Below are 26,878 nucleotides of genomic sequence, written 5' to 3'. Positions count from 1 at the left end.
CTGGGAGTGTCTGTTTTAGTTATACGTCAACTGGAAGATGTCTAGCAGTGTGAAGTGACCAATCTGAGGCCAGGCCCAGAACTCCCCGATCTCACGTAGATCCCTTCCAGCTGCAGAGTTGCCACATCAGAGGTGGACCTGCCCAATTGGAAGACTGGGATTTCTTTATATCACTCTTTTCTATCTAGAGATAACAAGTGAAAGAGAGAGAAGCCGTGGTATCTCTGTGAGTGCTCATGCACGTGGACCCTGAGGCTGGGGGCATTGGGATGGAATGTGGAGGTGGGGAGGTCTGCCTAGATACAGATTTCAGATAGAGGATTTATGTGCTAGATAGGCTTTTTATTGAAAAGGAGAAATGGAATAAGCAGAGATGGGTATACCAAATCATATACTGAATTTAGAATGTTTGAATTTTAAAGCTAAGGACACAGCTCTTTCATTTTACAAATAAGGTCTAAAAGGGTAAAGTCCTTCAAAAAGTTGTAGTTAATATCAGAGCCAGAGCTAGAACTTTTGACTTGAGTTAGAGTTAGTTCTTCTGACTTGCTGTTTGGTGGCAGCATTGGTGGCAGTGGTGAGATGTTTGTGTTTTTGACCAGAAGAGTTGTGCTTTGTCACGCAGACTGAACCTAACAGCAGAACCATGGAGGATACAGTGAGTTTCATTTCCTGTTGTGTTTCTTGGCCTCACTTTTATCTTTTATCATTCCTCCTTTTCTTTTCCCTTTCTTTGTTTCTTTCTTTCCTTCCTTCTTTCTTTCTTTTTTAGCTTATCCTTTCAACAAACTGGTATTTTGTTTATTTTGTTTTGTTTTTTGAGACAGTGTCTCGCTCTGTCTCTAGGCTGGAGTGCAATGGCACAATCTTGGCTCACTGCAGCCTCAACCTCTTGGATTCAAGTGATCCTCCTGCCTCAGCCTCCCATGTAGTTGGGACTACAGGCGTGTGCCGCCATGCCCAGCTAATTTTTTGTATATATATTTTTATTGGAGATGGGGTTTCACTATGTTGGCCAGGATGGTCTCAATCTCTTGACCTCATGATCCGCCTGCCTCAGCCTCCCAAAGTGCCGGGATTACAGGCGTGAACCACTGCGCCCGGCCCAACAAACTGATATTAACCTTCCACTGTGTTCGTGTTCCATGCATTGTACTAGGCTCTTGGTGCTACAGCTGAGATCAAGCTAGACAGATCCCTGGTCTCATAGACCATCTATTTTTTTTTTTTTTTTTTGAGACAGAGTCTCGCTCTGTTCCCCAGGCTGGAGTGCAGTGGTGCGATCTTGGCTCACTGCAAGCTTTGCCTCCCGGGATCATGCCATTCTCCTGCCTCAGCCTCCTGAGTAGCTGGGACTACAGGCGCCCGCCACCGCGCCCGGCTAATTTTTTTTGTATTTTTAGTAGAGATGAGGTTTCACCGTGGTCTCAATCTCCTGACCTCGTGATCCGCCCGCCTCGGCCTCCCAAAGTGCTGGGATTACAGGCGTGAGCCAGCGCGCCCAACCATAGACCATCTATTCTAATGGGGAGCATTGATAATACAGATATAATGAAATCATAGGCGTTGATAAGAGTGCCACAAGAAGTGAAGAGGGTGATGAGGATGAGATGAATCAGAGGAGGCTGACTTAAAAATGGTGGTCAGCACAGGATGCTCTGAAGAGGCACCTTTCACAGAGACATGGAAGATGAACATGTGTCAGTCATGCAGAGCTCAGAGATGTATTTCATTTCAGGCAGAGGAAACAAGTGTGAAGGCCTGAACTTAGGAAAAGGAATGGCCTTGTTAATCCCAGCACATTGGGAGGCCAAGGTGGGAGGATCACTTGAACCCAGGAGTTCAAGACCAGCCTGGGCAACATAGTGAGATGCTGTATCTATAAAAAAAGAAATTAAAAAGTTTTCCCAGCTACTGGGAAAAAATTAGAAGTAGTTCCAGCTACTTAGGAGGCTGAGATAGGAGGATCGTTTGAGCCTGAGAGGCTGAGTTTGTAGTGAGTCGAGATACTGCCACTGAACCCCAGCCTGAGTGACAGCAGGACCCTGTCTCAACTGCCCCTACCACCCAAAATAAACAGAAATGAGGGGAGTATGGTTGGAATACTGAGAGGGAAGGGAGGATGTGAGATGGGACTGGAGAAATGGGCAGTAGTAAGACCATGGAGGCCTTGTTGGCCATGAAAGGGCATTTGAGTATTATTTGTGATGGAGACCACTGGATAATGTTGAACAGGGGAGGGACATACCTACTTTTTTTTTTTTTTTTTTTCCTTTTTAAAAAACTGTAACTGTGTCTCCTGGGTGGGAAATGGATGAGAGGGGCAAAGGTGGAAGCCTGGAGACCAGTTGGGAGATGGGAAATGATACTGGCTTAGGGTAGGATAGTAGCCATGTACGTGGTGCGAAGTGGACAAATTCTGGATTTGTTAGGCAGGGAACTGATAGGGCTCTGTGATTGACAGAAGATAGGAGTGGCCTGAGGTGAGGGAAGCTGAGGCATCAAACAAGGCTGGTAGGCTTTTTACTTGAAAGGCAAGGATGGTGGGATGATACCAGCTACTGAGAGGGAAATAACCTGGAAAACTAAGAACTCTGGTTGGGTCATATATTAAGATCCTGTGTTAAGTTTGAGATGCTGTTATGTATCCAGGTAGAGATGACAAGTGGCAGTCACAAATAGCAGTCTAACTCTGGGAAAATGTCAGGACTGGAAATAATTTGGGATTTGTTTGTGTTTATTTAGTAGGTATCTAAAACCTTGGGACTGAGCATGTGTACCTAAGAATCCTTCTATGGTCTTACTTAATTCCTCCTCCAGATCAGTCTGGCTTTGAGTCCTGATTGTGACTGATTTCTGCAAAGCAATTACTCTCTTCCTTGTAGCCTCTTGTGGCATCATGTTAGGAACGTTTTGTTGCCACATGCTTGCATCTAATTTCCGAGACCCAAGTGTACATTCATTGTTGGACCACTTTGATTCATTGCAGCTCTTAAGTTGAGCCTCCTATTTTCAATAAACAACCAGCCTAACAACTGCATGAATTAACCCACAGTGGAAAACTGTGTGATAGTGATTCACTTTGCATTCACATGTACAAACATTCTTTCCTACTTCCATATTTAACTGAAACCTCAAGAAGAGGAACTTCCCTATTATGAGATGATTTAAACCTTCAGGCGGTTTACTTCTGGATATGCCGATGGTGCATATCCTGCTCCTGCACCTCTCAAAACACATTTAAGCTGCTCACTCTCTCACAAACACATCATGTATTCAGCATTTTAACCAAAATATCTCGAGCCCCTGTTGTGTGCCAGGCCTGGTTCTGGGGATGAGGTTACAATGGTGGGCAAAAGCAGGTGCTTCCAGTCCTCTTGGACCTTAACTGTCCAGTTAGAAACTGACATTAGTCAAGTAATCACTCAGATCCATGTAAAAGAAGCTTTGACAAGTGCTATAAGGGAAACTACAAGCTATTCTAAGAGCTGTAAGAGGGGATTGTGACTTAGAACTAAGTAGGTGAGGAAGGCTTCTCTGAGGAAGTACTATTTGCGGAAGTACTATTCGAATGAGAGCTGAAGGTGAGTAGGAGTAGCCCAAGTAAGGGGTGTTGGGGCTTAAGCAGTGTCAGTATTCCAGGAAGAAGGAATAGCATGTGCCACTGGCTTATGCCACACCGTGTACAGAGACCATTAGATAATTCTTCCCAGGATATAAGCCCAGTACCATAGATCAAAGGGAATTTTTCATTTATTCTGAAACTTGGCAGCACATGAGAATCACCTGGGAAGCCTGTTAAAAACACAAATTGTTAAAAATAAAAATTCCCAGGCCCTCCCCTAGGTGGGCTGAGGAAACTATATCTCTTGCAGTTTGATCTGTTGCCTGGAAATGACAACTGTTCCGGAAAAGCCGATGGGCCAAAGGGAGCTGGAGGGGCCCTTCCCAGTGGCTCAAGAAGCTCCCCCGCCATGTGGGTCTCAGGCGCAAGGATCACACTGAACTGATAGATGGGGCTTTCATTCCTGAGTAGGATGTCAGAGTAGCCTCAGGGGAGAAGCACAGGAGTGGGATCCCCAAGACGCCTCTTTTCCTCCGCAGCTCATGTTTTTCTTTGTTCTGCCCCCAACATTTTCAAGCTTATATAGGGAAGGTAGAAGGTTATGACACAGTCTTATCTAGCTTTTCAGGTTCTGTTTTCTAAAAATGTTTTGTTATGGTAACTCTAGATTCTGTAAGCTGGACCTCAGTGAGCCTGGGCAGACCTACATGACTTAAATGTGTTAGGAAACTGATAGCAGAGTAAAGTTATCAGTGTGCAGAATTCCCTGCTGCCATGGGTGGTGCCTGGAGCAGACGACTTCCAAACCACTTGTAAGAAAGCATGAAGAATAAGTCACCTGCACTTTAGAGGCCAAATTTTAAACCTGAAAAAATCTAAATATAGAAGTTTTAAAATAGTGACAGGCAAGTTTTTTAGAGCAGAAGCTGTAAACAAGCAGCCTGAGGGCTAGGTTGGGCCTGCAGACAAATTATTTTGTTTAGCCTGTAGGACTTGTTTTCTTTCTTTCTCCTTACTCTCCCTACCACCCCCCACACTTTTAGCCAGTATTTACAAACTGGAGAATTCAGGGGAAAAAATCAGATTATTGGCTGAGTAGAGGCAATTTCTGGAACCTGGCAATCTTTTAATTTTATTTATTAAAAATTTTCTTTTTAGAGACAGAGTCTCTCTCTGTCAACCGGGCTGGAGTGCAGTGGCACAATCACAGCTCACGTCAGCCTTGAACTCCTGGGTTCAAGCAATGCTCCACCTTTACCATCCTGAGTAGCTAGGACTGCAGGCACACGGCACCATGCTTGGCTGATTTATTTTTATTTTTTGTAGAGACAAGGTCTTGTGGTGTTGCCCAGGCTGAACCTGGCAGTCTTTTGAAGAAACACTTTAAACTCTGAAGGAAACTTTTTAAGTAATATAGACACAATATTTTTGAAAAGCTCTTAAATTGCTAAAAAAAAAAAAGTTAATGCAAAGAATAGAATTGCTTGTAGTAGCCCAAGAGGAGAGCATAACATTGAAACTGGAAGAATTTTTGGGTGTTATTAATTGGAATTGTTTTTACTTTGTGCATTTCACTCTCTATTCCTTCTCAAAAATGTCCGAAGTACATTTGGTACCAGGATAAGAAATTCCTGTTCCTCCTTGTTTTCACACTTGAGATGTTTGTGGATGGTTACTGGATCCCCCTGAGTCTCTCCAGTTGTGCCTTTGCCAAAATACAGACATTCAACTCTTGAATCTTGCCAGACTGCATGTGCTCTCCCAGGCTCTCACAGCCACCCGGGTCATTTTAGCTCTTCTCTAGATTAATTGTGTTTTATTTTGAGCCAACTGATAATCTTCAGGGACAGAAACCCAGATATTCCAAGGGGAATCTTGTTGATGACTGAGTTAGTGGTTTGATTTTGGCTGTTTTTGGTGGGGGTGACCAACATTCATCAGATGTTTAAACAGTTCTTCCTAAGAGAGGATCCTGGTTCATGTTAACATAGTAAGTTTATTTTTCGATCTTGTATTTCTTCTCTCCAGTTGCCAACAGCAATTTGAAAATCATTATTTTCCAAGGTTAACTTTGCATGTTCACATTTCCCAAGAATTCTATAAGCAGCTATTTTTACATTGATTTTGTTCCTTTCTTTAATTGTTGAAATCACTCAATTGATGGTTTTTCCCACAGAGGTCTAGAGTCCACACAAACTATTAATTTTCCCTTGAACTTCATTTCATTCCCTCTTTAAATTTGGCCTACTTTCTCTCTGCATTTTTTTTTCCTAACCCCATGGTAATTTGTGAAGCCCATTCTAATCTTCTTAATCCCTTTGGCTGAAGGGTTTTGAGGTTTAATGTTTTAATCTGGAGGCTTCGGTATTTAAGTAATTAGAGGTCCTATTTCTAGCTATGTCCTTTAGATAAATCACCTTAGGTTTTTTATTCCAATTTACAAATAATAGAACTCTGAAAACTCATATTGGACAAGAATTTGGAGCTTTGAATTGAACTGCATGAATTAAGAAAGGAAGGCATTCTATGTTATGTATATTTCCAGTTATTCTTTTTTTTTTTTTTGAGACAGAATCTAGCTCTATCACCCAGGCTGGAGTGCATTGGTACGATCTCAGCTCACTGCAATCTCCGCCTTCCGGGTTCAAGCGATTCTCCTGCCTCAGCCTCCCGAGTAGCTGAGATTACAGGCATGTGCCACCATGCCCGGCTAATTTTTGTATTTTTTAGTAGAGATAGGGCTTCACTCTGTTGGCCAGACTGGTCTCGAACTCCTGATCTCGTGATCTGCCTGCCTCGGCCTCCCAAAGTGCTGGGATTACAAGCGTGAGCCACCATGCCTGGCCCCAGTTATTCTTAATCCCACACTTTATGGATTCTCTTTTTCCTTAGAGCTGAATTTTTAAAATACTCTACCCCAAAGCAAGTATTTGCTGTTGCATTTTAGAAAAATTTAAAATAGAACTCTATGGTATAATTAGAATTTGTTACTTCCAGCATTTTTTCATGCTTGAGAACATGGAACTTGTGAAATAAAGTTTTTCCTGTTAAATAATATGAACATTCTTACAAAATGTTTTTTTTTTTTTTTTTTTTGAGACGGAGTCTCGCTCTGTCGCCCAGGCTGGAGTGCAATGGCCGGATCGCAGCTCACTGCAAGTTCCGCCTCCCGGGTTTACGCCATTCTCCTGCCTCAGCCTCCCGAGTAGCTGGGACTACAGGCGCCCACCACCTCGCCCGGCTAGTTTTTTGTGTTTTTTAGTAGAGACGGGGTTTCACCGGGTTAGCCAGGATGGTCTCGATCTCCTGACCTTGTGATCTGCCCGTCTCGGCCTCCCAAAGTGCTGGGATTACAGGCTTGAGCCACCACGCCCGGCCCAAAATGTTTTTTAAAAACAACTTTGTTTCTTTGTCATAGAAGGATTCGTATTTTTACATTCTTTTCTGTCAACAAATATTTGAACACCCATTAGATATAAAGGGAGCTAATAGGAAAGAAAGACACATGCACAATAAATTTATTATGACATAGCATAAAAATCCAAAATGTAATCAGTATGAACAAGGTAAGATGGAACTCTTCATATTACAATGCTGGCATAGTCCCCTTGTTCACATTATGATGGAAACTGTTGTAAGTGCTTTATAGGTGCTAACTCATTTCATCTTCACGGTGAACCCATGTGGTAGGTACTGTTACCATCCTGTTTTACTGAGAGATTTAGAGGTACGGAGAGATTGGTTGTCCAAGCTTCTGGAGGCTTTTGCCAGTGGATCTGAAATCCAGACTCAAGTAGTCTGGTTCCGGAGTCCACAACACCTACGTTATACTGCCTTTCAAAAGTGGAAGCTGTACTTTTTTTTTTTTTTAAGAGTTGCCTTTTGAAGCCCTTTGCACTCTGGTGAAAGGTACATCCAGGCCAAAGGCTTAGGAAGAGAAAAGACGTAGAAGCAAGACATGGAGGAAAGTCTAGTGGGAGTGGCAGGGCTTGTGGCTCCAGGAGATTGGGCATGGGCAGAGGAGAGCAGTGGGTAGATGGGCCTGGTGGCAAGATAGGGCCAGCTTTTGAAGTCCTTTAGTTACTTATTGAGTAATTTAGACAAAAACAAGAATCATTAATAAAAGAGGGAGAGTTGTTTTGGCTTCATGGCAGGCAGTACAGCTTGGGCTTATAATTCTGTGACACTTCGGGCAAGGAACTTAACCTTCCTGTGTTACCAGTTTATTCATCTGTAAAGTGGGTCTAATAGACTCAGGTAATCTTTGAATTACTTAGGACAGTGCCTTGTCCATACTCTTACTATGTAACTCTTGGTAGTGGTGGAAGTGATTAGAGTAGAAATTTGAACTGGGCCTTAAGAAAAAGATAGAATTTGGACAGAGGGTTATCAAAATGGGGAATTAGTGATGTTGGGGAGTTAGGAAGACTCTGATCATATTGTTTATTGAAACATACTTTAGAAATGAAGTTGGAATTAGATCAAGTGGACCATTAATTCCCAGTTAAGAGTCTAAGTGAATAAAGCCCCTAAGATTTGATTTTAAAGTATTAAAAATAAGTAAACAAATGAAAAGCCTAGTGAAAGAAAGTATTTCCTTAGGTTATCAAGCTTTTAAGAATGGGTTTGCCATAGTTTTAAACCCCCACCGCTGTTGTTCAACATCCCCCCACCCCACAACCCCAACCCTACCCTACCCCTGCCTGATGGCTTAGTTGCTCTGTGAGCTCACTCCTGAAGAACGGCATTCCCATGGCTTGGCAATCTCTAGTGTAAACAGTTCACTTTATAAAAATGTATACACTCTAAAATCTTGTAGTGCCCTTCCCCCTTTAATTTCCAAAGCACTTACTTGTTTCTCTCTTGATTATCACAGTAACCTTGTGAGTTACATATGGCAGTTTTCAGGAGTCACCATTTTACATGCTGTGGAACTGAGTCTCTTAAGTTTAATTTAAGCTAGTAAATGGCAGAGATGGAGACATGAAACCTGGACCCTGGCTCCTAGTTCCAGCGCTCCATCTGCCACAAAACATGGTTTCTGTGGAGTAATGATGGCTTATATACACTTTTATTTAAGGTGTGCTGTTTTTCCACATGGCCTTGCTTTCATGTTGGCATCTGATGAGTCATGCAAATATAGAGTGGCACAGGGATTCAAATGAGAGGATGAGTAAAACTCAGTTTTGGTCTTCGTGGCCATGTGGCTTGCTCTGAGACCTTTAACTTTGCTTCCTACCTTTCAGAGAAGGAAGCACCAGGTATGAATTCTCTCAATTCTTTCTACCTACAGTGCCACCCCTGCCCCCAAATCATAGCAGCCACCATTTGTCTCTTTCTGTTTAATCTCACAGAAGGAGATGTTCTCAACTCCCCTACCCTCAACCTTTGGTTACCTTAAACCTTTCCCCTATTACTCATCTCTTTCATGATAGTCTATAGTTACATTTAGGCCTTTCCCAACCGAAGGAGCAAAACAAACCCTTCTTCACTCTTGTGTCTTCTCTAATTACTACCTTCTTGTTCCCTTCACAGCAAAAGCTCTGGAGACAGAAGTAGGTAAACACTCTGTGCCTGCTTCCTCTCCTCCCCTCCCCTCTACTTGCAACCCATTGCAGCCTGCTCGGTGCCTTCACGCCACTGCCTCTGCCGGCAGGAGCCACTAGTGGACTGTATTGGCTGAATTCGAGGAATGCTCTTTCAGGCATTATCCTGCTTGACATCTCTGTAGCATTTGACACTTGACCACCATCACCTTAAATACTCTCCTCCCCGGTTGTCTGTTTTTTCTCCTACCTTTTTGCACATGCCTTAATCTCCTTTGGAGGCTGCTGTTCCCACTGCTTCTCCAGGGTTCTATCGTCAATCATCTTTTCTCATTCTGCAGCCTTTTCCTGGTGACCTCATTTGCACTTAAGATTCAACTGCTGATGCTCACGAACACCAAATTGATTTTCTAGCCTAAAACTCTTAAACGTATTCTGAGATCTGGGTCCTGCTATCCACCTGCCTACTGGACTTTTCTCGTAGGTGTTGCACAGGCATCTTGAATTGAACCTGTCTAAAATGGATTTTTTTGTATCCCCCTCTCCCTAGATCACTTCACACACAGAATCTTCTCCTTCCTCCTGGTCATCAGTTCTCAATTCCTTTCTGTCATATACTCCACTGTTTTGAAAGCAGCTTGATCCTATGGATATTAGGATGCATTTATAAACATTCATAGCTTCCCCTTTTCTCTGTCCCTCATTTAGTATGGAGTTTTACTATTTTTCTTGAACTGTTACAACTTCTTTCTAACCTCTCATCTTGCTGCTTTCTACTCCTCAGGCTGCCACATTATTTCACATGAGTGATTTGATTAAGTGAAAATCAGATCAAGTCATACTTGTTCAAGATCCTTTAGTACCTCTCCATTGCCTTCAGGATAAAAAGCCAGATATCTCCATTTGCCTTGTTGCCTCTTACCTGTCTTTGCAGCCTTGAGTTCTGGCCCTGCTGCTGGTACTGCCTCGTTCCACTGCAGCCCCTAGACCCTATAGAGATGACTCTCTGCTGTGCACCCCACTGCTCAGGCCTGAGTTTCAACACTTCTCCCTTGGTATCATTCTGCTGCTTTTTCTCCAGGTGGTAAACATTTTGAGGGCAGAAGTCAATTGTCTCATATGCTTGTTTGTCCTTTGTATTTAGCACAGGTGAGAAGTGGGGCCAAATGGGAACTTTGCTGCACTGTGCTCAGCTTGAGGATTTCTTACCCAACTCACTCTGGTCTGGAGTCTGAAAGATAATCTCTTAAATGCTTGGTTTAACGGAGGGGTGAAGTATTGGACTGAATTTCCTATTCAGGACACTTGATTGGGAAACGGGTGCAATGCTCAATAATGTTTTTGAGAAATCCTTTCACCATTTTCTGCCTAAGTATTAAGTAATTTTTGGCATTCCTACATTGAAAGTAAACAGCCTAATCCGTTCATTAGGAATTTTTAGTTGAGTTCCAGCCTCATAATTCCTGTATTTTTCAGTATTGAGCCTGGAGATTAATCAGATTGTTTTATGTGCTATAAAAGTTGGGAGTTTTATGCATCTTTCTCATATATAGGTGCTTTCTTTTGTATTACATAAGACACCAGATTTCCTTTACCATGTGTGTGTGTATATATACTTGTTATAAGTAATGCATGTAATAAAACTGCTGTTAATGTAGAAAAGGATTTGCAATCTTAAATATTTTGCTGTTGAAGGAATCACTTTTTTGGGAATGAGTCATCCAAATGGTTAGGGCATATACTCTTCTAGACCACGATGGTATCATTAACTGGTATCCTAGTAACTTAAGAATTATTAGGCCAGACAGTGTGGTTCACGCTTATAATCCCAGCACTTTGGGAGGCCAAGGCAGGTGGATCACCTGAGCTCAGGAGTTCGAGGCCAGCCTGACCAACAAGGTGAAATCCTGTCTCTACTAAAAATACAAAAATTAGCCAGGCATGGTGGCAGGCACCTGTATTCCCGGCTGCTCGGGAGGCTGAGACAGGAGAATTGCTTGAACTCGGGAGGCAGAGGTTGCAGTGAGCCGGGATCACGCCGCTGCACTCCAGCCTGGCAAGAGTGAGACTGTGTCTCCAAAAAAAAAAAAAAAGAATTATTGATCCTGAAAATGTCTGACTGGCAACCTGGGCTTAATTTTCCAGTAAGATTAATGGTCTTGCACTAAAGGATACAACAGGTAACAAGGTCTTTTATCTCCCTTGTATTCTCTCAAAATACTAGTGAACTAGTTGCTAAGACAAGGGAAAACACTGATGTGTTGATCTGAACCTGAGTCTTTTATTATGTTATGACTCACCTGTAGTTAGATTTATTTCATTCAAGTCATGTAAAATGACTACAGTGTGGTTTGTTTTGCTTACTTGGTTCATGTTTCTAGTTATCTGTCAGGCTGAGTGTGCACATCCGCTAAAGGTGGCTTTGGCAGGAACTTGTGCAGCAGAGAGGAGACCACAGCAGTAAAGGGAAGAGGCTGCCTCATTCCATAGCCCCTCCAGGCTGAGGATCTATTCAGAATCTCTGTATGGAAACTGAAGATATCCATAGTACATAAAACTGGGCCATGTTTAGCACAAAAGGAGATTCTTCCCTTAAAAATGAATACATTTCTTAATCTCTTACTCCCTCGTTCTCCCACTTGTGAGAGAAGGAAGCATTAAAAACCAACACTGGGGCATGGCTGCCCACAGAGCGTCAGAGACTGGTATATTGATTTAGTTGCCAACATCTAAAAATTAGTACCTTCACATTGAAGTCTGGATTTTATTTTTTGTGTTAAAAATGGGAAGAATTGGCAACATACAATCTTACAGCGCAGTCCATTTGGGCAGGGTGCATGTGCTGTCTTGTCCCAGACCTCACTGGGCCCTTCATATCACCTGCTTGATCCCTGGAAGTGTTGATGTTGTCTCCGTCAATTCAAGCATTTCTGTATCCGTATGCTTATTCCTCACTTTGAGCAGACACATGAGAATCCAGACACGCAAAAGACCTATCTTTTCAGTAAGGTAATGTCGTCATGAAATGTCCTTAAAAAAATGTGATTGATTTCTCAAACTTTTAAAAGAAATTAGGTAAAGTAGAATAAACTTTGCTTTTTTTGACCCTCTATCCAAACCTAGAGGTGTTTACCTATAAGTCTTTAAATGTATGATTCAGGCATTCGTTCGTATTTTAGTTAAAACAAAATACTATCAAGGTTAGCGTAATTAACTTTTTTCTTTTTAGATGGCTGTTCCTAAAGCTGTGGAACATGGATTCTTATCCTCCTTGTCACCAAGTAGAATTAGTTTTCCTGTATGCGTAATGAGGAAATGGATAATTATCTTAGTCTAGTCATGCTACCATAACAAAAGACCTTAGATTGGGTAATTTATAAACAATAGACATTTATTTCTCACAGTTATAGAGATTGGGACGTCCAAGATCAAGGCACTAACAGTGCCTGATAAGGACTTGCTTTCTGCCTCCAAGATGGTGCATCTTGCTACATCCTCACATGGCAGAAGAGATGGAAGAGACTTGCTCCCTCAAACCCCTTTATACAGGCACTGATCCCATCCATGAGAGCAGAGAGCCCTCATGACCTAAGCACCTCCCAGTAGCCCTGCTTCTTAATACTATCACCTTGGGATTTAAGTCCAACATAGGAACTTTGGAGAAACGTATTCAGACCACAGCGGCAGTTATTGATGCTTTTTTCAGCTGTAAAATGTATGTTTTTTTCCCCAAAAGAGTTTGAATTATAGCACTTAAATGGTGGTGCTGTTTACAATACCAAGTCCAATAGCATATCCTTTAATACCTTTTATTTTAAATTACTTATTTTTATAGCCAGTAATAGGAAGCCTGTTTTAAACATTCATCAGCATACAAAAGTTTCTTTCTTTCGTTTGATTTTAGCAATATTAATCCTTTAGTTAGATAGAAAACGCATGTGTTCTGCAGGGTACAAATGGGTACTTATTTATAACTAGTGGTAAATAAGTATATAATAGAACATGTTATTATTGAATGCTGAATAGTCTTTGGATGTTGTTGGAAGGAAGGAAGATATACTTTAAGGTTTTGTTTTTGGAAATAATTAGATGAGACTTTAAGGCATTATATATAGGTAGTGGTTAAAAGCATGGATTTGGGATTAAGGAAGACTTGGGTTTGAATCTTGTTTTTTCCTTCTCGTAGCTGTTATAAGACAGGGAAACTACTTAACCTGTTCAAGGCTCAATTTCTTTTCTGTAAAATAGAACTGGAGACGGTCAGGTTTCAGAAAGAAAATGTATGTTAAACCTTTATATCAATGTCTGGCGTATAGTAAGTACATAATAGCTACTGTATCTACATCATAATTATAGTAGTTATTTTAACATTGTCTAAATGTGTAAGCATAGTAGATTCACCTCTTTTTTCTTTTTCTTTTTCTTTTGTTTTTGAGATGGAGTTTTGCTCTTGTTACCCAGGCTGGAGTGCAATGGCTTGATCTCAGTTCACTGCAACCACCGCCTCCCAGATTCAAGCGATTCTCCTGCCTCAGCCTTCCCAGGTAGCTGGGATTATAGGCACGTGCTACCAAGCCCGGCTAATTTTGTATTTTTAGCGGAGATGGGGTTTCTCCATTTGGGTCAGGCTGGTCTCGAACTCCCAACCTCAGGTGATCTGTCCACCTTGGCCTCCCAAAATGCTGGGATTACAGGTGTGAGCCACCGCGCCCAGCCAGATTCACCTCTTTACCTTGGCTTAGAATCTAAAATTATGGAAGTTTTAGTAGTTTTGAATATTATGGTTTTAAGAAAATATGAGTGGGAAATAATGTTTCTAGTGGACAGAGCTACGGAGTTAGAATGTATGGGTTCATTCTACTTCACATTTAAATGGGACAGTATTTCCTGAGCTAGAGGGCTGTTGTGAGAATTAAATGGGATATGTTTGCCTGACATTTAGTATACTGTGAGGTATACCACCTTTCCTTGACATATTGTATCAGTAAAAGAAAATTTATGCCATAGGAAAATTGTATATTATTCAGTAGTCATTATTGACATTACACCTATGCCTAGAAGTCAACAGAATCCCAAGAAGTATCTTTGTGTTTTAGGTTGGTTTGCTGGTATTTCTCAGTTGTTTTGATGACGTAATGAAACTCTGTGTCATGGATTTAATTTTAATCAAGTTTTTAAATGTTACACTTTTCAATAAGAGACTTGAATAAATATTTTATGCCCTAATAAAGTACTGAATACTTGCTGTATTTTCAGGATTCCAGAATAGCATTAATTGTGAGAAGTATATGGGGCCAGGGCCAGTGTGTAAAGAGCTTTTTGAGCCCAGTCACATTTGAACATTATGACAAACATGGAAAAAATTACAGTACTGAACTGAACACTGATGTATAAAGTGTTAATTCTGTGGCCTGGGTCACAAATTTAGTAAGGAAAGGTGTAAGAGTAAGCATATTTTCATGTAATCTGTGAAGGTTCCTGAATCCAGTATAGAAGATAGGCAACATTTGTATTGACTGATAAAGTAAGATGGTTTTTACAAGATAGGGAAGCTACCACAGCTGTTCTATAAGCACATGAACAAATGTCCCAAGATACTCATTCAGTTTTTGGTTCACATAGTATTGATGAGCATATAAACTTCTTTAAAATAGTATGGAGGCCAGGCACAGTGGCTCACACCTGTAATCCTAACACTTTGGGAGGCTGAGGTGGGAGGATTCCTTGAGCCCAGGAGTTTGAGACCAGCCTGGGCATCATGGTGAGACTGTCTCTACAAAATATTTTAAAAATTAACAGCCGGGCACGGTGGGTCACATCTATAATCTCAGCACTTTGGGAGGCTGAGGCGGGTGGATTGTCTGATGTCAGGAATTTGAGACCAGCCTGGCCAACAGGGTGAAACCCTGTCTCTACTAAAAATACAAAAATTAGCCAGGCGTGGTGGTGGGCACCTGTAATCCCAGCTACTCAGGAGGCTGAGGCAGGAGAATCGCTCAAACCCAGGAGGCAGAAGTTGCGGTGAGTCAAGATCATGCCATTCCACTCCAGCATGGGCGACAAGAGTGAAACTCCGTCTCAAAAAAAAAAAAAAAAAAAAAAAAACCGGGTGCTGTGGCATGCACGTGTGGTCCCAGCTGCCCAGGAGGCTGAGGTAGGAGGATCATTTGAGCACAGGAGGTGTAGGCTGCAGTGAGCTGTGTTCGTGCCACTGCACTCCAGCCTGGCTGACAGACTCTCTGTCACAACAAAAAATAGTATGGGGACACCAACCTTTATTTTTTGTGTCTTGATGTGATACATTAGTCTGCTTTCATACTGCTGATAAAGACATACCTGAGACTGGGCAATTTACAAAGGAAAGAGATTTAGTGGAGAACTCACAGCTCCATGTGGCTGGGGAAGCCTCACAATCATGGTGGAAGGCAAGGGGGAGCAGGTCATGTCTTACATGAGTGGCAGCAGGCAAAGAGAGAGCTTGTGCAGGGAAACTCCCATTTTTAAAACCATCAGATCTCATGAGACTCATTCACTATCACAAGAACAGCATGGGTAACATGATCCAGTTACCTCCCACCAGGTCCCTCCCACAACACATGCAAATTCAAGATGAGATTTGTGTGGGGACACAGCCAAATCATGCCTTATGAGTTAGGAAGAAATATAAACCAACATATCAAACAAACCTAGGGTTTCACAAATATTGCTTAGGATGAGGTGAGGTAAAAAAGTGTGTTGATCATAAACTGTCCTAAAAAAATGGTACAAGTAGTATTATGATATGGTGCCACTATCAAAATAGTATAGAAATGACCGAAGTTTGGGAAAAACTGTTTTGGACTATCCTCATATCGTGGAGGAAAGACTGGTTAAAGAAGGGTCAGTGTCAGAAGAAAAAAAAGTTTTAGGCCTGGAGGTAATTTTAAACATAATTTCTTGCCTTCACCAGCGGATGGCTTCCTCATGCTTAAAGAACTTAAACAGTTCGGAATTAAATTTTGCCCATTATTTTTCCCCCCTTTCTCTGTGCAACCTCCCTGCCCCTTAATAAATGTTTTGGTACTGACTGCTGCTCCTGCTATTGCTAATACCATCCTGTAGAAATTTTTCTTGAGTAAGGAATATTTTTTAGAAGGCTTTTATGATGATAACTGTTTTAAATTTATTTGTAACTATGCCAGCAGGTTATTAGGTATATAGGATTCAGAGGACATTGAGGCTAGAGTCTATTCAAACATTTTCAGAGGTAAAGATGGCACAGGGTTCATGGAGATTTCCTTCATGATATCTGAACAGGGCAGGGTTTCACTGTGTGATAATACCCATGCTTCCGTTGCTTGTAGACCTAATCAGTTTTACTTATTGATTGACACTGTGGGACAAGATCATGACATCCATCCTAATAAGCAGGTCTCATATCAAAAGCTTTAGAATGGAGAAAATTTTAATAATGCTTTATTAGTTGGTTAAGTAAGCCCTGATGTTTGGCTTTCTAGTGACCCATCATTGCCCTGTAGACTCTGTAATGGAACAGTTTGGCTGGGTGTAGGGTGTCATGCCAGGCTGAGGTGGGAGGATTACTGTAGGCCAGGAGTTTTGAGACTAGCCTGGGCAACATAGACTCCCATCCCTATAAATATTTAACAATTAGCTGAGCATAATGGCGTGTGTGCCTGTAGTCTTAGCTGCTGAGGAGGCTGAGGTGGGAGGATCACGTCAGCTCAGGAGCTTGAGGTTACAGTGAGCTATGACTGCACCAGTGAACTCCAGCCTGGGCAGCAGAGCGAGACCCTGTCTCACAACAAAAGCAAATGCAAAAAAAGGTAGAGAGAGACAAGGAGAAGGGTAGTACTGACATGGCCAGTCTTTACTTTCCCCCTCTCTGCCTGGAACTCTCCACAGGGGAAGGTTTTTTGTTCCTTCTTGTCTAATAAACGGCTTGACTTGAGGGGTAGGGGTATCTTGGAGGCATTCTCAATGCAACCTTGAAGGTTTATCAGCACTTTGCCGGTGGACAGCACCTCAGCCCCTGCCCTGGCTCCTTGTGTTCTTATCCCCTAGAGCCAGGATCCCAGCCTTTAAAAATTAAGATGTTTCTCCCACATTGATTAATTCAGAATTTATTAGAAACATACTGCAGACACAAAGGTCAAGTACATGATGACTTCTTCAGAGCTGAAGAGTCTGCAGCTGTTTACGATTATATCAGAGGAGCAGGTGTAATCAAAGATTGTACTATACAATTATTAAAAGTTACAAAATTTGTTACTATTTGTTTATCATTCCCTTTCCCCTTTCAGAGGACATTTTCCCAGAGATTCATGAAATAAAAGTTTGGTTGATGACAGAAGTGGGAAACCTTAGTAGGATGGAAGAAAAGAAAGAAAGACTGAGGCTTTTGTGGCATGGTAAGATGGTAAAACAATAAAAAATAACATCTGCATTTTATTGAGAACATACTCTGTGTGTACAGGCACTGTGTTTAAGCCGTTTCCATGCAACGAGCTTAATAGTTGGAGAATCTTGCTCATAAGCACCTACCCTGCACAGCCAGAACCACCATGGATAACTTCGACAAATATCTCCTGAGATTTTTGAGAATTCCCGTTTGCAAAGTCTGCTGAAGTTGCTCCCGTAAACTGCAATAAAGTGTAACTTCACAAGAATTACTGTATGTATCCCTTAAGTGGTGAGTGATGGACTACAGTAAGAAGTGGATTCTAGGGTGTTGGATTCACATTTGTGGCTAACCAAGATTACAAATTCATGCATGTTCTGGAATTTCAGGGGCATTGCTAAATGCACAGAGTCAGGGGCCTGCTGGATGTGTTTTTAGTGGCAATAAGTATTACCCAGTCTTTGCTGCTGCTCTAAGCTTTCAGGTAGAGACTTGAGAGCAAAAAGGTCAGCTCACCCTTTGTAGTTGGAACTCAGTTCCTGTAGAATTTCTTTGGAAACATGTGTTTCTAATATGTCAGAATTGGTTTAGCTTAAGCTAAAAAGAAAATTGTAGCCTGATTTGTTTAAAGGAACAAAAATGTCTACATGCCACAGTTTGAATGCACAGAGCATGGTCAATGCTTGTAGACTTTTATGCTTATTATTATTCAGATTTTTATTTCTCTATCAATGTACTAGATAAAAAGTAAAGTTATATATAGAACTAGAATACTACCTATAAAAGTTTTATTTTTTATATAGTTTTTTCTTATATGTAAAATTACATGTTATGAGCTACTTTAATATTAACAAGTAATCTCAGTAAAATACTAAAGTGTCTGTGTTGTGGGATAAATAGCAAAAAGAAACTTAGGAAACTTAGGATCATTTGTTTTGAAATCCGTAATACTGGAGTTACTGAATATTTTCCTCTAGAGTTTAAAAATACTATTGCCAGTGAAGTGGGGGTGGGAGTGTGTGCACGTGTGTATTGTATTTTTGATTTTTGTTTCTGAGATTGGTCTATAATGTAAGCATGAAAATTGCCCCGCCCCCGCCGCAACTCCATTAATAAAGTGCCTTTATATCTTGTCTACTAATGATACGCATTTACACATAATGCCTTGTGATAGAATTAATTCTAAAGAAAATTGTTAACTAGATGAGATTTTTCAGATACTGCCTATTAGGCAGGGTTTAATAGGAACTCCCACTGGTGGCTTAACTATTTTGCCTATGTGCTATCATCTACTTTAAATCCCATAGATTTTTCTATCAGCCTTGAAAGCAAAGGTTATACTATTTTTGGGTCTTCACATCCTGATTTTGCAGGGAGATGGGAGGTATGGAGGCATTGCCCATTTCATAAAGCTGTATGTTTTTAAACTATGCACATGGTGCTTTGCACGAATCAAAACTGCCAAAGGGACAGATGTTGCCAATTTCAAATGTTCAGGGGGAAGGCAAATATTGCTAAGCAACGGTGTACTTGAGAGAGCATTTTTAGGAGCAGAGCCAGGGGAGTTATGCCTGGGAGCACTCACTGCTTCTTATGGCTCAGTACAAGGGAAGAGATTCAAAGTTCTTTCCTGTAAGGGCCGCCATTGCAGCCACCAGCACACGAGACAGTGACCTAGTGGCACCGATTAGTGCTGGCAAGGGGATGTATGAAAACAGGAAAGCTTTTTTGCCATGTGGGAAGGCAGTAAGACATGTTCACGGAGGTGAGTGCCCCACAGTGTGCAGCTGCCCCACAGTAAGTATGCAGCAGCTGGAGATTCAGGTGGGGAGGACGGAGGGTAGGGAAATAAGTGAGAGGTGAGGCCACAAGAGAAAGTGGATGTGTCTTGTCTCTCTTCTCCCTTCTCTCCTTTTCTTTTGCCCCCTGTGTTAGGGGCTAACATGGAAGAAGAGAAGGATCTAAATGACCTCTGTGGTTTGGTGCATGACCTTATAAACAAGGTAAATAAGCTTTACAGCCACAGGTATTCGGCCCCTCCCATGTCCCCTCCCCTCCCTTTGTATAAACTTGATAGGTAATAGACAGGTGGCACGGTGTGGCCTGTTTTTTTTTGGCTACCACTAGAGACTTGGAATACCTCTTGAGATTTGCATGGTTGTTAGTTTAGATTACGGATTCATTCTCTCCCTCCCTTTCCTTCTGTCCTCATCTCCTCTCTTCTCTTCTGTCTGTCTCCCTCCCTCTCTTTCCATCTCCCCTTCTCCCTCTCTTTCCCTCTCCCCTTCTCCCTCTCTTTCCCTCTCCCCTTCTCCCTCTCTTTCCCTCTCCCCTTCTCCCTCTCTTCTTCCTCCCTCCCTCTCCTCTCTCTTCTCTCTTCCTTGCTTTCTCTTTCCTCTCTCTCTCCGTCTTTTCTTTCCTCTCTCCTTCTCCTTTTTCTCTCCTCTTTCCCTCTCCTTCCCTCTCTTTCTCCTCTCTCCCTCTATCATCTCCTCCTCCTTCCCCTTCCCTTTCTCCCCGCTTCCTCCCTTCCTTTTCTCTCTTCTCCTTTCCCCCTGTTTCTTTCATTCTATTGAAAGAATGATGAGAGTGACAGTAGAGAAAGTATAATGTTGGAGTTTTGTATCTGGAGAAAATCACAGCCTATTCTTGGCAATATATTTGAGAGAAACTCAAAACATAAACATTAAGCTATTCCTTATCACTCAGGATTTTTTTTTTTTGGAGACAGAGTCTCGCTCTGTTGCCCAGGCTGGAGTACAGTGTGGGATCTCAGCTCACTGCAGCCTCCCGCAACCCTGTTCAAGCAATTCTTCTGCCTCAGTCTCCAGAGTAGCTGGGATTATAGCATGTGCCACCACGCCCGGCTAATTTTTTGTTTGTTTTGAGATGCAGTCTCGCTCTGTCACCAGGCTGGAGTGTAGTGGCAGGATCTCGGCTCATTGCAACCCCTGCCTCCCAAGTTCAAATGATTCTCCTGCCTCAGCCTCCGGAGTAGCTGGGATTACAGGCACGTGCCAACACACCCAGCTAATTTTTGTATTTTTAGTAGAAACAGGGTTTCACCATGTTGGCCAGGCTACTCTCAATCTCCTGACCTTGTGATCCACCCACCTCGGCCTCCCAAAGTGCTGGGATTACAGGCATGAGCCACTGCCCGTGGCCCTAAGTTTTGTATTTTTAGTAGAGAGTCTGTTTCACCTTGTTGGCTAGGCTGGTCTCGAACTCCTGACCTTGTGATCCACCTGCTTTGGCCTCCCAAAGTGCTGGGATTACAGGCGTGAGGCACCATGCCCAGCCTTTTCTTCATCTTTCAAACTCTGGACTTGAATTTCTGGATCGCTTAGCAAATGTTTATGGCTTTTAACAATCTTCCTTAAGTAAAGCTAAAAACTGAAAATATTGGCAGCTTCTAAGCCTAAATATGATGTTTGTGTGTGTGTGTGCATTTATGCATGTGCATGCACACTCCATCCAAGATTTTATTTGTTGTTTCTCATAAGAAACTTAGAATTTAAGTCAAATTTAAAAGATGGTGGGTGCTCCTACCCAAGTTTTAACATATAAACTGTATTAATTTTCACCAGTCTAGGAAAATTTCAAAATAATTTTTCTTCAATACAGGCAGGTATACTAGAGAAATTTCAGTGTACTTCTAGCGTTATCATTCTCATTTATTCAGCATAGTTTGTGATCTGTCTGTATCTGTAGGGGGTGTAAATTTCTGTGATGAAGAGTTAATAGGAGAGGGTGATAGTGTTTCCATTTTTTCCTGTCAGGAGACAGGAATTGTTTAAGGTTAGCTATAGTGAGTCCGCTTAAGTCAGCTCCAAGACAACTGAGAAACTGGCCAAAAAGCAGTGAGAAAGGAAGAAGAACCCCCAAATTATTAGTATAATTTTTTCTTTGATTTGAATATAGGCTAGTTATACTCTTTGGTCTGTTTTTAGTAAGAACTGTGTTATAAAATGTGTTATAAAATGAGTTATAAAAGGAGGACCTTTTACCACCAGACTTAGGAGGCAGTAGTTTTCCAGTGACTTTTAAGTTCCCCACCAATCTTTTTTTTTTTTTTTTTTAAATACAGGGTTCTAGATAAGTGTAGGAAAAAACTGGTGTATTTTATTCCACAAGAAGCTTTTGGTAAATTATTAAGGAAACAACTATTGGACATTGAGATGGCTTTTAAAGATTTACCTAGAAGAGATTAATAAAACAGATAAAACTGATCTGCTCAGGGGCCTGTCTTCAGTCGTTTCAGGCTCATTTACTGTGGTATTCATGCCAGTGCAGCCTGGTAAACAGCGCTGCTATGGCTGTACAAATAATACTGCTCATTTTTATGAAGGATATTGCTGTATGCCAGTTAAAGAAATTCAAGTTGAAAGACCTTTAAATTTTTTTTTAATAATACACTTCCTTCCCCACCCCCAAGCTGTCACCACGATTATGATGCCAGGAAAGCAGTGCGGTAGCTCCAGGATCTTTCTCCCATGGGCTGGGTACCAGGTTGGTGAAGTAGTCAGGAGGGCCACAGTTGGGTTTATGTACAACCTAGATACCATTTACTTGTGCTGGTGTGACCCTCCCATTTTCTAAAGGCAGTTGCTTTTTTTGTTACTATTAGAACGGTCGCCTGTTTTCCATGTGATCTCTTCTCTGTCGCTTAGGTTCTGTATTCTATATAGAAAAGTGTGGAGGGAAAGAAGAAACAGGAAAGATAGTGAACGCAAGAATATTGGGGGTTATGATGTGGTTAAGTTACATTGTGCCGCAAAACACTGAAAAAGATTGAAGTTTAGGGTCAAGAGCTCTGGATTAAAGTCCAAAGGGAACCTTTTAAATTTCTTGGTTGTGTGTATCGGTGTATGAAGTCAGGCAGACAATGAGAGAAATAAATTGAGATGGAGAGAAAATAATGTGAATGCTTAAAAGGTTTTAAATTCAGGGCCGGCATGGTGGCTCATGCCTGTAATCCCAGCACTTTGGGAGGCCGAGGCGGGCGGATCACGAGGTCTGGAGATCGAGACCATCCTGGCTAACACGGTGAAACCCCATCTCTACTAAAAATACAAAAAATTAGCCGGGTGAGGTGGCGGGCGCCTGTAGTCCCAGCTACTCGGGAGGCTGAGGCAGGAGAATGGCGTGAACCCGGGAGGCGGAGCTTGTAGTGAGCCCAGATCACGCCACTGCACTCCAGCCTGAGCGGCAGAGTGAGACTCCGTCTCAAAAAAAAAAAAAAAAAAGATTTTAAATTCAGAGGGTGTTAAGAGTAAATTTATTTTTTAGACGATTTTCTCGTTGGCACTTATTAAATACCTATTTAAAATAAATTCACGAGTAACTTTTATATATCTACTCTGCCCCTTGTATATATGTATTTATTTATTATTTATTTTTATTTTTTGAGATGGAGTTTTGTTCTGTCGCTCAGACTAGAGTGCAGCGGCACGATCTCAGCTCACTGCAACCTCCGCCTCCTAGATTCAGCGATTCTGCTGCTTCAACCTCCCCAGTAGCTGGGATTACAGGCTTGCACCACTACGCCTGGCCAGTTTTTTTTGTATTTTTAGTAGAGATGGGGTTTCACCATCTTGGCCAGGCTGGTCACAAACTACTGACCTCAAGTGATCTGCCTGCTCTCGGCCTTCCAAAGTTCTGGGATTACAGGCGTGAGCCGGTGTGCCCAGCCTCTTGTGTTTATTTAAAAAGAAATACTGGCATTTGTCAAATGATGAAGTCTTGTTTTCAAACTTTTGTATTAAATACATTTTTGCTTTCACCAGATCAGTAAATCAGTGTATCAGATGAGTCTTGCTGAAAGTCTGACGTAGTTTGTCTACAGTTTTAGACCAAATTTAAATACAGAGATAACGCAGGAAAAGATTATTAAGTCTATCTAAGATTCAGTGGGATTAGTAAGCCTTTAAAAAAAAAAAAAGACCAAATGTGTTTATTGATAGGTTATAGAAAAGCAAAATAGTTCCTTAAATTTAGGTACTTTAGGTACTAAATTTAGGTACTTAAATTTAGGCTTAAATAAATGATGTATAACTGTTCATAATGTTCTGATATTAAATGAATTGTGCATTCCCAGGAAGATCTTGAGCCCTTTTTCTAGACCCTAGTAATTAACCTGATTGCTTGTTACCCAGCATTAAAGCCCCCCCAAAAGGGGGGCGGGGGATTTACTTGTTCAGAATTAAGATGTCAAGGACAAGGTCATCTTTATTTGCCTTCTCTTTTTTGTGTTTGTTATAGTGTCAGTAATCCCCAGGGTGTTGGGGCTCAGATTGTCTCCTCAGAGTATATATGCCTCTAGTCTACCATTTCAATAATTTTCTTTCCTTTTTTCCCCCGTTTTTTTGTGTTGTGTTTTGTTTTGTTTGTTTTAAATAATCGATGCAAGGAGACAGAAAACCAACACCTACTCCAGAAGAGGCTGTTGAGATTACTGCTGGAATAAGCCCAGGATAAAATCTTTATGTCCTTTGAGACAAAGCGTGGATTAAATGGTTTATCTGACCCATATGACTGCAGTTTCTTTCAGCCTCATCCAGAAACTGATACAAAGTTGTTTTTTTCTTCTTCCTTTTTTCTGGTGCTTCTATAATCTTAGCTTATGTTCAGCTATGAAAAAATAAATGTCCAGGCAGGCACTCTGTGCAACATAGAATTAAACATGCTTCCTGAACATTGTTTGCACTTACATTTGACAGCAGAAATACAGGTTTATGTATCTATAAATCCTGTCATGGTTGACAAAGTAATTTAGTAGTGTTTTGACTCAGAACCATCCGTTAATACGATTTGAGAGACAGAGTGCTTGTATGTGTGCGTGCATGTGTGTGTAGGAATGGATGGGGTGGGTACAGGGCAGGAAGCATGTGACAGAACACCACCACACTGCAGTTTCACACCCTCCCTGCAGCAATAGGTATTAACTGAAAAGCTTCTACTCATGCTTTACAAATTTATAGTTCCACTGAAAAAAATATAAATTCTTCCAAAAAATACTCTGAGGTTTTTGTGAGCAGAATTAGTTGTAGAATGGGAAGTAGATCATACAGTTTAGGCCATTTGAAAGGATTTGTCAGTTGATTGTTGCTGGAACAGAACCAGTGTCTAGACTTGTTGTTTGTGATGCCTTTTTTTTTTTTTCCAAAAAAAAAAAAAAAAAAGCAGTGCCTTTTAGCCGTTCTTACTTAATCATTCATGGCTGCTGTGCCCACAATGGGCTTCATGGGGCCTCATGTGATCTTTCATCAAAGACACAGTGTTTTCAAGTCTTAGACCGTTGGGGATTCTGATTTCCCTTATTACATGGTGAGTGGTAATGGTTCATAGTCAATAGTTAGGAAGTTGGTGAATAACTGAGATTAGACATTTACTGTCAAACAGTGATAAGTTTTTTACATTTGTTTTTCATTCAGGTACTTTGTTGTTGAGTGAGTTTAAACCTATCCCAGCACACCCCACTTCTTTTAACTTTTGCACTGTTAGTTGACATATTGTCATAATATGTATTGAAAACATTTCTGCATATAAAACATCAACACTAAATTGTATTTTTTTATGTACTGTTTCATGTGACTGTACAGAAGCCTTGCAAACATATTAAAAATTATATTGTATGTGATCTCAGGATATATAATGGTAACAAAATCAGTGAATCCAGCATTATTACTACTTTTCTCATATTATTTGCATATTCTTATCAAGTGAGTGTTTACAGTTATACATGGAGACAACAACTACTCCTTGTTTTCATTTTTGTTTAAACCGTGTCTTAAGAACTGGAATCCTTGGTTTCATAATTAAAAGATGCCCTCTTTGTAGAGATCAAAACAAAATTTCCAGAATGTTTTAAGTAGCTCATTTAATGCAGATTGAGCCTTTACAAATTTTATATGCTTCAGAAAAATATCTTTATGATACCAATTATGCAAATTACCTCACTGGTATAATCAAAATGACCAACTGGAAAGAAACAAGTTTTCTAATTATTCATATTGATCTTTAAAGAACTGCTATTTTAAAATACTTCTTCCCATTGGATTTTATAAGTTTCAGTGATGTTTTATGATTTAGTGGCTACTTTTTTTTTTTTTGGTTTTTGCTTTAGTTGATGAAAGATAAGAGGGCGATATTGTTGGCTTATGAAAGAGCAATTTACCTAAAGGTAAATTTTAAAAAACCAAATATATAAATATGTGTACATATATTCACATATATGTACACACATGTACACATGTATTCAATATATATTATATCTCCTATCTATATCCTATAGATATATATATATCTCCTATCGATAGGATATATAGGCTCTCATTTATTAAATGAACTGAGGTGCTAGCACATCTCTAACATGATCTTCCAGTGTTTATCTTGGAGTATTATTTCTTCATCTTCTATCTCAAGGAAGCGTACATCCTTTCTTTACCCCACACAAACATGCTGCCTGGTATACCTACCCTCCCCAGCCTCACGTTCTGATGTTACTGTCATATCTGAAACTTTGCATTCTGAGAAATTTATGTCCCCAAACTGCATTTAGGCAACTACTCCTATAGGTGAAGACATTTGATGAGGTAGTAGTGGTTGATGGATTGTAGTCACAAGATAATACTTTTTTAAAATTTGAAGACTTCTGCATCTTAAAAATATCACTGTTTTGTGAAGTTGTCTGGAGTTATCATACTGATATGAGCTAACATATATTACTTCCCAGGAAGGAGATTGAAAATTCACGATAAAACAACTCTGTAATTACTTTTTGGTTATCTTATGTATCTGAATTTTGTTTGAGATGTCATGAGATGGCAAAATCATGTATTCATTTTATAAATATTAATTGTATATCAGTATGAGTCTAGAATTATGCGAAGGCCTTGTGAGGGATGCAGAGGTTAATATTAACCCTAGTTCCTGCCTGTGGGAAGCCAGTCTAGAGGAGAAAGATTAGAACACTAAGGGTTACAATCCAGAGTTGAATGTGGTTGGAGAGTCAAGGGAGGGAAGACTTCCAGAAAAGGTGAGCCAGTGGTTGTGACATCCAGTGACACACTACCCCTTTTTTCTAGGTTCCCCCAATAAGAGTAGAATTCCTTGTTCGTTCCATGATAAATTTTTGTTGGGAGATAACTGTAGGTGACCTAGAGAGTCCTCATTATTTTTAAATAATCTTTTTTATGCACCTCATTTCTCCTCTCCCTGAAAAATCTGTTTAGAGAACTATAGAGATTCTGCAGTTAGGGAGATTCTGCAGTTAGCCTAATTTGTGTTAGCCTTCACATGTGGCAGGCAATTTGACATTAAAAAGAGTCATTCAGGGAACATGAGAGTAATTTTTTGCTACATATTAGA

At 40.9% G+C, this 26,878-nt stretch overlaps 1 protein-coding gene across 8 annotated transcripts in view; it reads left to right on the top strand.

The window, feature by feature from the left end:
- The window catches only part of AFF1 (AF4/FMR2 family member 1), a 214,738-nt gene that overhangs the window by 119,862 nt on the left and 67,998 nt on the right, over positions 1-26,878 (top strand). Inside the window, exon 1 of one of the 8 annotated variants that reach the window (XM_033214151.1) lies at positions 17,424-17,519. The exons of the other annotated variants lie outside the window; for them this stretch is intronic. Coding sequence (XP_033070042.1) covers positions 17,517-17,519 — 3 coding nt within the window. The 5' untranslated portion in view covers positions 17,424-17,516. Of the gene's footprint in view, positions 1-17,423; positions 17,520-26,878 lie in introns of those variants that run through there. 8 annotated transcript variants of the gene reach the window in all.

Source organism: Trachypithecus francoisi, unplaced genomic scaffold, assembly GCF_009764315.1.
Source record: "Trachypithecus francoisi isolate TF-2019V2 unplaced genomic scaffold, Tfra_2.0 Lachesis_group1, whole genome shotgun sequence".
Lineage (NCBI taxonomy): Eukaryota > Metazoa > Chordata > Mammalia > Primates > Cercopithecidae > Trachypithecus > Trachypithecus francoisi.
The sequence above is the reverse complement of the archived record's forward strand: the minus strand, read 5'-3'. Positions and strand labels throughout refer to the sequence as shown.